The following is a 10,017-nucleotide window of genomic DNA, read 5'->3' on the forward strand; positions in this document are numbered from 1 at the left end:
AGTACAGGGGGACAAACACCTCTCGGGCCCTACTCCCCACACTGTTCCTGATACAGGCCAGGATGCTGTTGGCTTTCTTGGCCACCTGGGCACACTGCTGGCTCCTGTTCAACACGGAATTACAGAAAGCTACCCCCTTTAAGCAGCCCTGGCCTCCCTAACTTTGGTGTTCAACGTGCCTTTTCTTAAATATTATTTGCTTTGCTGTAAGTGACATCACTGCAGTTACAGCAACGCTTGGCTTTCAGCTGTCAGACTGCACACTGCATTTTAAATCCCTTCCTGTCCAATCCCTTCATCATTTCTGACTAAAAAGCTAAATTTAAAATAAAATATTCTATGTGAGGCAGGGCAGGGTCTCCAAGTCAGTGTTTCTCTTCCACACCAATAGGCTGTTGACAGATCTCTGCTAATTCCTGTGAATGTGCAGCTCTGAATCTCCCCTTCTCAGAGCTGCTTCCTTATCCGAGTCCCACACCAGGCCCTTCAGTCACATCAAACCACTTTGTGAGTGTCTGAAAGCAGCTAAACTTCAATCCCGGATGACTAAGGGGAAAAAATACATAGTTTACTAAATCACTTTAAATTTTAGAGTCGCTCTCTCCCTCTAAACTTGTCACTTGGCTTTACATTGTGAGCTCCCAGCAATGGAGAGTGACTCTGAGGCAGCGCAGAGGGGTAGGACGGAGACCTGTGGGGCAGGATGGAGCCCTGTGGGGCAGGATGGAGCCCTGTGGGGTACGACAGAGCCCTAAGGGGCAGGATGGAGCCCTGTGGGGCAGGATGGAGCCCTGTGGGGTAGGATGGAGCCCTGTGGGGCAGGATGGAGCCCCAGGATGGAGCCCTGTGGGGTAAGACTGAGCCCTAAGGGGTAGGACGGAGCCCTAAGGGGCAGGATGGAGCCCTGTGGGGCAGGATGGAGCCCTATGGGGTAGGACTGAGCCCTCAGGGGCAGGATGGAGCCCTGGCACTAACGGGAGCCACACGGTTGCCGGCGCAGGCAGCACCCACCAGTGCTCAGATGGGTAGCTTGCGAGGGTCCCATTTAAGACCAGTGTTGCAGACCCTCCACCGTCCAGGTTGATGGCGTTGATGACAGAGCCCTGGCACTAACAGGAGCCACACGGTTGCCGGCGCAGGCAGCACCCACCAGTGCTCAGATGGGTAGCTTGTGAGGGTCCCATTTAAGACCAGTGTTGCAGACCCTCCACCGTCCAGGTTGATGGCGTTGATGATTCCCTGCTTCTTCAGAAATTCAGCCATTTCCCAGAGGTTGACCCTGCGAAAGCAAACGGTTCATTGCTCATCCCTGCTATTTGATGTCAATGAGTGGGAGCTTGGTCCCTCTCCTCAGCAGAACGGGGGATGCTCTCCCTCTCCCATCCCTCTCCCATCCCTCTCCCATCCCAGCTGTGCTGACTCGCTGCCTGGAGGCTGCATCAGCTTTTTCTGGCTCTGCCACAAAGACACCAAACAGCGGTGTCTTCAACTGACCTCCTGAGCTCTGCAAGTCTCTGCCTTAAAGCAAATTACCGACAGCCACGGAGTCCCTGCAGTTCCAGGGACCGATCTCGTCCCTGCCCCGAGACCTCCCCGCAGCCCTGGCCTTACCCTCTGGATTCTGTCTGTCCATCCACGTGAACCAGGACCAGCTGCCCCTGACTGTCGTGTCCCACCGCCGTCCTGGCCGAGATCACGTTGATGAACCTGTCGAAGGTTCCTGTGCAGGAGAGGGGAGAACTCACACACCAGCTGGGTGACAGGACTGCCCATTTTCACACAGCTGTCTGCAAAGCAGTGCCCAGCGAGGAGCTCATCTGAACTGAACCACAAGGAGAACAGGAGCCCAGGCTCCTCTTGTTCATCCAAACCCACCCAGGAATAATATTTCCAGAAGGATTCTCGGTGTGGTTTTGGCTGGCACAGGGACAAAGAGGGGGATTCACAAGCCCTCAGTTTTAAACTCCTGTAAGAGGCATCTGCTTTGAGTTTTTCTGGACAAGTATTAATACCAAGCACACCACCACTTTACAGTCCTCAGCAAATTAGATTAGATTTCAGGCTTTAGACTAGATATCAGGAAAAAATTCTTTCCTGTGGCTGCTCCATCCCTGGAGGGGTTCAAGGGCAGGTTGGAGGGGGCTTGGAGCAATCTGGTCTGGTGGGAGGTGTCCCTGCCCAGGGCAGGGGGTTGGAACTGGGTGGGCTTTAAGGTCCTTTCCCACCCAAACCATCCTGTGATTCTGTGATTCTATGAAATTCTGTCCAACAGGTGAGTGCAGCCTATTTCTTGTACTGCACTTGCCACGGACTCGGGGTAAAGCACCACAGAAGAACTTTGGACCTTTTAAGTGAGCAGCAAATTGCAAGGAGACAACCCAGCTCCCACTGCTACCCCTCCTTCCAGCAGCCCCGTCGGTGGGAAGGACGCTCCAGGGCTTTGCAGTATTTACCTGTGGTTTGAACGTCCCCGCACTCAGCCACGCGGCTCTGGCTGACGTACACCTCTCCATCCCTCAGCAGCCAAACCACCCCGCTCACGAGCTGCACAAAAGGGTTTGCTTGATCCAAGACGTCTTCCTCCGACAGGTAACTGGGGAAGAGAGAGCAGGAGGGGTTACCCACAGCCACAGCAGCACCGGGGAATCACAGAATCACAGCATCTTAGTGGTTGGAAGGGACCTCTGAGATCATCGAGTCCAACCACAAAAAAAAAAAAAAAAAAAACCAAAAAAAACCAAAAAAACCTCACCAAACAAATACAAAACACACCACACCAAACGCCCACCAAAAACACTGCACCCACCAACTAAACCCCACACTCAACACCTCACCATAAACCAATAACCTTGGGCACTAGAGCAGGCCCTGAAGAGCCATGTCTATACGTTTCTTAAATCCCTCCAGGGATGGTGACTCCACCACCTCCCTGGGCAGGCTGTTCCAGGGCCTGACCACTCTCTCAGTAAAGTAGTTCTTTCTAATATCTAATCTAAATCTCCCCTGCCCCAACTTCAGACCATTTCCTCTGGTCTTGTCGTTCGTCCTTTGGGAGAAGAGGCCAACACCTGCCTCTCTACACCCTCCTTTCAGGTAGTTGTAGAGGGCAATGAGGTCTCCCCTCAGCCTCCTCTTCTCCAAACTAAACATGCCCAGTTCCCTCAGCCTCTCCTCATAGGACTTGTTCTCCAGACCCCTCACCAGCTTGGTGGCTCTCCTGAGGGAAAAGCCTCTCCTGCTGCCAGCAGGCTCCAGAAGCGGGGAGGAGGGGAGGAGGAGGAGGCTGGATGAAGGCCACCCACAGCCAAAACTAGAGGCCAACCAGTGCGAAACACCAATTCCACAGCCAGAGTGGGCCCTGCTCTTCGCTAATCTGCACAAAACCACTGCTAACGATGGTCCCAGGCCACTGTGCATCAAACAACGCTGGCCAACAGCATGGCCAGTGGACCTCAGCCAGGACAACACGGGCAGAAAGCACCTGGCAGCAACGTGAGGGCAGAGCCGTGGCCAAACACTCCGGGATCTGCGGAAGCAGCTGGAACATCTTGCTGTCTGTCAGCTCCCATCCTGCAAAACGTGGCACCAAACAGCTTTTGAGAGGGTTTTCAGCAACAGCAGCCGCTCTGCCGGCAGCTGCTGGGAGGAGAGGACGCTGCTGGCTGCTCCCTGCTCCCCACCAGCTGGGGAAGAGCTTCCTCCACTCTTCCAGACAGCAAAACCCTCCACTGAACGGTTCAGCAACCACTTCTGTGATTGGAAATGTCACTGTGGGGTGCTTCCCAAGGGATATTCTTCTCTCAGGAATCTGGGTGGTGAGGAACACCAGAGCCTGATGCTCGGTGGTGGCTGTAGGTGCCAGGAGAGGAGAGCAGCAGAGGCTGGGGCTCAGGAGCTGCACCATCACCATGAGCTCTGCCTGTGGGTCCTGGTTTAAATCCGACTGCTCTACGTGCTCCAGTCAGGGCCTGTGAGAGCCCAGGGCTCAACTTTTGGGTTTTTAGTAGCCACAACTGCAGCCGAACCAAGCTTCACGCTCGGTAGAGAAGTGCAACAGAAAATACTTGAAAACACACAAAAAGAAAACCCTTTACTGAGGGGAAGGGAACACGAAGATAAAAGGAACACGGCTCTTCTGAAAATGGGTCAAACAGGACAAGAGCTTGAGCATAAACTAATCAACTGTCACTTTTAAAGCTGCAATTACCCACCCCGGGTGTCGGTGGCAGAGGCAGCACCTTTGCTTGGTGTGGGGTAACAACGTGCCCCTGGTGCACCCTCCTGCTGACCACAACACAGGGAGACAGGGACAGTTGTGAACCACCTTCCCACCACCCTCAGAGACCAAATTATTCTCTACAGCAAGACTATTCCAGGTGTTGTGTTTTGGAAGCCATGAAGACACCGAGCAGACAATGACCCACAGGGTGCCATGGCTGTATTGAAGATGGGGAGTCCTGCCAGGGCAGGGCTGAGACTGAGGACTCAGCAGTGACCTGGCAGTTGCTGTTGGTCCCCTCAGAGGCCTCCTCACTGAAGTGGACATCACCAACTCCACCAGCCCCTCCAGCATGGAAATTAAGGCCATGGTTCTCGGGGCTGTCGGGGAATGGTACAGTCAGTGTGGCCTTGCAGGGCCCCTTGCTGAGGTCTGAAGGCACATGGCAGTGGGCTAACAGAAGGGTGGAGAACATCAGCCAACATGAAGCAGCTTCCAAACTGCATCTCAATCTTCTGAGACCACCAGAAGGACCTCTGGGAACCCTTCTAGGACCTTCAGGTTGCCCACTGCTGCTGGGAAAGGGCAGCTACCTGGGGCTTTACTTTCAGCAAGTGCTAGTGGTCCACTGCTGCTGGGAAAGGGCAGCTACCCGGGGCTTTACTTTCAGCAAGTGCTAGTGGTCCCTCACTCAGCTGTTCCTCATCAAAGGGTGCTTTGAGCTTTTGTCTCCAGCTGATTGGGGAATGTCACACCCCTGCCCCTGCTGCCAGGAAGAGGCCAATATAACCACCAGGCTGGGACCACATCCCAGCAGCTGAGATGCAGTGGGGAGCTGGATATTGTGCAGAGGGTGGTGGCTGTGGTGACACACCACAGGGGACAGCCTCCAGCAACAACTGCTACAACTGCACCCAGCCTGAGCTGTGGAGGGAGAAGGCAGCGCTCCACAAATTGGGCTCCTGGGATCCCTGGTGCCTGTTGAAGGCACCAGGTGAAGCTGGGGCCAAGGGAAATGGTGTCCTAGTGTGTGGTGGCTGAGGAGCTACGCTGCCGAGATACGGAGCCCCAGGTCTGGATGCCACACAGCAGCAGGGAGGATGAGACAGAGAAGGACAGACCTTCCCTAACGGCCAGCAGAAACAAAGCCCTGAACCCCACAACACCCAGAAGGAGCACCCTGTGTCTGCTCACTGGGGTGATGAAGGCTCTGGCAGCAGGAGGGAGATCTTCCTCCACCTGGGTTCAGGAGCTCTGTGCTGGCAGAGCCTGAACCCCACAGCAGCCCCAGGGGAGGTGGGTGAGTGATGTGGGGGAAGCTCCTGGCTGTGGGGGGACAGAGCCCCCCATCTCCTAACCAGTCTGGGGGCTCAGATGTTGTGGGGAGGCTGCTGAAGCTTTTCCAGCCCCCAGGTTACTGTCCCCCTGCTGCTCTTCCCCATGGGCACCAGCCAGGGGAAACCCACAGCGCATCAAGAGCCACCTGCACTGCCCTGGGGGTGACAGCCAAGGGTGGGCTTCCCATCCTGCTGGGGAGGAGGCAGGGCTTGAGAAGCAGTGGATGGATTCTGGTGGTCAATATGCAGTAGCACGGCTCATGTTGACAATAAGAATTGTTTTTTTACAAGGCTAGAACCCTCCCTTGAGGACTGACTGGCAGAGGTGGCACCCACACCACCACGTGAGGCAGAAGGAACTTCTGCAAAGAGGCAACTGGTGAGGAGAGCTTTACACTGGGGGATGACCCAGGAGGGAGACAATCACCCACAGGCAAGTGAGGCAGTGGCAGGCCAGGCTGGCAAGCAGAGGCTGCAGGGTGGCATGGACAAGAGAACCTGAAACAACAACAAAATCCAAACAAAAGGGGAGCTCAGCCACGTGCACACAAATAAGGAAGCGGTGGGAGGACGTACGGGGAAGCTCTCACCCTCCTCCTGGAAAACTGGGAGTGGGTGCCATGGGGAAGCTGGACAGTAGCACAGGCAGAACAGGCACAAGCGGGGAGAATCACAGAATCTTCTAGGTTGGAAGGGACCTTAAAGATCATCTTGTCCAACCATCAACCTAATTCTGACAAAAATAGACACCCGCACAACAAACAAGGAGCATCATCACTAAACCATACCTCCCAGCACTACATCAACCCGTCTTTTGAACACCTCCAGGGATGGGGCCTCAACCACCTCCCTGGGCAGCCCATTCCAATGGCTGAGAACCCTTTCCGTGAAAAAATTGTTCCTAATATCCAGCCTGAACCTCCCCTGGCGCAACTTGAGGCCATTTCCTCTTGTCCTGTCGCCTGTTCCTTGGGAGAAGAGACCGACCCCCACCTCTCTACACCCTCCTTTCAGGGAGTTGTAGAGAGCGATAAGGTCTCCCCTCAGCCTCCTCTTCTCCAGGCTGAACACCCCCAGCTCCCTCAGAACTGGAGATCTGTGGAGCGGCAGGGCTGCAGCTCACTGGGATCAGGCAGACGTGACAGGACAGCGTGTGCGACTGGGAAAAGCCTCATGGCCACAGACCCTGGCACTTACGGGGGACTGACACCACCCTGGCATCTGCTGGAAGGGCAACGCAGCAGGGAGATCTGTGGAGCGGCAGGGCTGCAGCTCACTGGGATCAGGCAGACGTGACAGGACAGCGTGTGCGACTGGGAAAAGCCTCATGGCCACAGACCCTGGCACTTACGGGGGACTGACACCACCCTGGCATCTGCTGGAAGGGCAACGCAGCAGAGCACGGGCAACCCAGGAGATGCCTGGGTTTCTACTGAACTTAAGACAAACTTTTTTATTGTAAAGGGTTGTCAGTCACAGGAACAGTTTCCTCTACTGAGCTTGTGGAGTCTCCATCCTCAGAGATGTTCAAAACCAGACTAGATGTGTCCCTGAGCAACCTGCTCTGGTTAATGAGGCACCTCCAGATGTCCCTTCCAACCCCAGCACTCCTGTGTTATGTAGTTACACGTTCAGTTCTGTAGTCCACTCTGCCTCTCCTCTGTGGGGAGGACAGAGATCTCTTCCCCCTTCTACCATCACCAAGTGTACCTGCTGCATGTTGGGAGAGGAGACACAGGAACCTAAGCAGTTAGAGGTGACCAGAGTAACTTCCCCAGCTTCTCTTCGCCCTGGGAAAAAAAGCCAATGCCCAGAGAGACAGCTCAGTGGGGTAAAAGTAGGACATCCTGAACTTCAGCATTCAAAGCATGGTTCTACCCTCACCAGGAGAGGCCAAGCAGGCAGTGCCTGGGCAGCGCTTCCCACCTCAGTGATTGAAGGGGAAGAAACGTTTGGGGTGCATCAAGAAGAGTGTGACCAGCAGGTGGAGGGAGGTCATCCTCCCCCTCTGCTCTGCCCTGGTGATGGGCATCTGGAGCACTGTGTCCAGTTCTGGGCTCCCCAGTTCCAGAAAGACAGGGAACTGCTGGAGAGGGGACAGCAGAGGCTACAGAGATGATGAGGGGCCTGGAGCATCCCTCTGACAAGGAAAGGCTGAGGGACTTGGGTCTGTTTAGTCTGGAGAAGAGAAGGCTGAGGGGGAATCTGATCAACGCCTATAAATACTTAAAGGGTGGGTGTCAGGAGGATGGGGCCAGGCTTTTTTCAGTGGTGCCCAGGGACAGGACAAGAGGGAACGGGCACAAACTGGAACACGGGAAGTTCCATCTAAACACGAGGAGGAACTTCTTTGCTGTGAGGGTGGCAGAGCCCTGGAAGAGGCTGCCCAGAGAGGTGGTGGAGTGTCTGTCTCTGGAGACATTCAAACCCCACCTGGACACATTCCTGTGGGACCTGCTCTGGGTGGACCTGCTCTGGCAGGGGGTTGGACTGGATGATCTCCAGAGGTCCCTTCCAACCCCATAGCATTCTGTGATTCTGTGTAAGAGAGCGCTCTCCAAACATCCCCCAATTCTTACCCAAACACCATGGTGCCATCCTTCCGGATGCCGAACTGAGCGTTCTGCAGGCCTCCAGAGTTTCTCACCAGCTTCCCATCACTCACAACATTCCCAAGGCACTCTCCAGTTTCCATGTTGAAGTACCCACCGTTCTGGGCCACCAGACACTTCCTGAGCCTTGCGGTCTCTTCCACGGTGGCTCTGCGTTGAGCCTGGCAGCCTCCTGTGCCCCCCGGCTCTAGCACAGAGAAGGTCCTCAGGGGGTTCCTCACGAAAGTGAAGTGGCCATAGACCACCTTGCGGTTCTCGCCATCCGGGGGGATGTAAGAAACAAACGTTCTGGTGGTAGCCACCGGGCCATCCGTCCTGTTGTCGCTGGGCCAAGCTTCGTGTGTTACGTTGCCATACTTGATGGGCTGACAGTCTCTGACGTACCTGTGGTGGTGCCGAGGGCCGTGCTGGGAGGGGAAATAGGGCTGCAGCAGAGGGTCGCTGGGGGGGCTCCTGCAAGGAGACGATCCAGTTGCCCCAAGGTTGCCCTGGCAGAGCGTGTCTGCAGCCCGGTGTCACGCTGTGCTCCCCCCCAGGTGCCAACCTGACCATTATCTCCTGTAACCCTGCCCAAGCCATAACCACCCGTGGTGGCCACAATGAGCACATCTGGTCATGACGGCTCCATCCAGCTCCATGTGCGTTCGGGGAGATGGTAGCCAAGGGCTAACTTGAGCAATGCCGGTACTGTGGTCGATATGCAAATACAGGTCAATCATCTCACTCACATAATTACCGAGCAGCCCAAGAGCCCTTGGAGCTCTCCTGCACGGCAGCGGCTGCTCGCCAGGATCTTCCTTTAAGCGGGGACACCGCTCAAGGTTCCTCCTGGAGATTCAGCACCTCCTCGCTGCAGCAGATCCTCGGTAAGCGACGGACCGCAGGCTAAACTTTGAGATGTGAGCCAGGTGATGGGAAGGACTGATTGCACATCTGAGACATAAACCACTGACCAGGTCCGGGGCCAGGACTGGATCCAGCCGCACCAGGCTCCTCTCCGAGATGGAGTTTGGGAAGCCAGGGGGGTCCTCCGACTATAGGTCAATCATCTCACTCACATAATTACCGAGCAGCCCAAGAGCCCTTGGAGCTCTCCTGCACGGCAGCGGCTGCTCGCCAGGATCTTCCTTTAAGCGGGGACACCGCTCAAGGTTCCTCCTGGAGATTCAGCACCTCCTCGCTGCAGCAGACCCTCGGTAAGCGACGGACCGCAGGCTAAACTTTGAGATGTGAGCCAGGTGATGGGAAGGACTGATTGCACATCTGAGACATAAACCACTGACCAGGTCCGGGGCCAGGACTGGATCCAGCCGCACCAGGCTCCTCTCCGAGATGGAGTTTGGGAAGCCAGGGGGGTCCTCTCCGAACCTCCGCTCAAGGGGAGGGTCTCCCTAACAGCTCCCTCTGCCCCTGCCCTCCCTGCAGTACATAACCCAGTGTCCCTCACCACCCGGCCTTGTTAAACCTCTGTCATGCATCAAACTTGGTGAAATCCCCGGTTTAGATCAATAAATGTGTCACAGCTTCTCTCCACCCCCGGGCGGGGGGTGAGAGCTGCCGGGCCTGGGCTGGCGGAGGCCCCACCGGCACCCCGGGCCCCCGCGTCTCCCCCTGCCCCCGGGGAGTCCCGGTACCGCTGTAACCCAACCACCCCGCCTTCAGGGGGAGCTCTCCCGCTTAGTCCCCGCACCACCTGGCCCACCTCGGGCCACCGGCCACCGCCCCCCGGTGAGGAGCCGCCAGGAAGGGACACCCCCCCCCCCACCCGCACCGGGGACGGCAGAGCTGTCACCGCCCCGCTCACCCGCGCGGACACTCACCCGGCGCCCCGCACCGCCTGCAGCCAGCC

At 56.3% G+C, this 10,017-nt stretch overlaps 1 protein-coding gene across 1 annotated transcript in view; it reads right to left on the minus strand.

Annotated features, from left to right (window-relative positions):
- NAGPA (N-acetylglucosamine-1-phosphodiester alpha-N-acetylglucosaminidase) overlaps positions 1–10,017 on the minus strand; it is a 17,115-nt gene that overhangs the window by 6,872 nt on the left and 226 nt on the right. The window contains exons 2-6 of the mRNA XM_014958683.1: positions 9,989–10,013; positions 8,136–8,621; positions 2,454–2,593; positions 1,612–1,720; positions 1,151–1,279 (exon numbers count right to left, since the gene is read on the minus strand). Of these exons, the coding sequence (XP_014814169.1) occupies positions 1,151–1,279; positions 1,612–1,720; positions 2,454–2,593; positions 8,136–8,621; positions 9,989–10,013 (889 nt within the window). The remainder of the gene's footprint in view (positions 1–1,150; positions 1,280–1,611; positions 1,721–2,453; positions 2,594–8,135; positions 8,622–9,988; positions 10,014–10,017) is intronic.

Source organism: Calidris pugnax, unplaced genomic scaffold (genome assembly GCF_001431845.1).
Source record: "Calidris pugnax isolate Ruff unplaced genomic scaffold, ASM143184v1 scaffold244, whole genome shotgun sequence".
Lineage (NCBI taxonomy): Eukaryota > Metazoa > Chordata > Aves > Charadriiformes > Scolopacidae > Calidris > Calidris pugnax.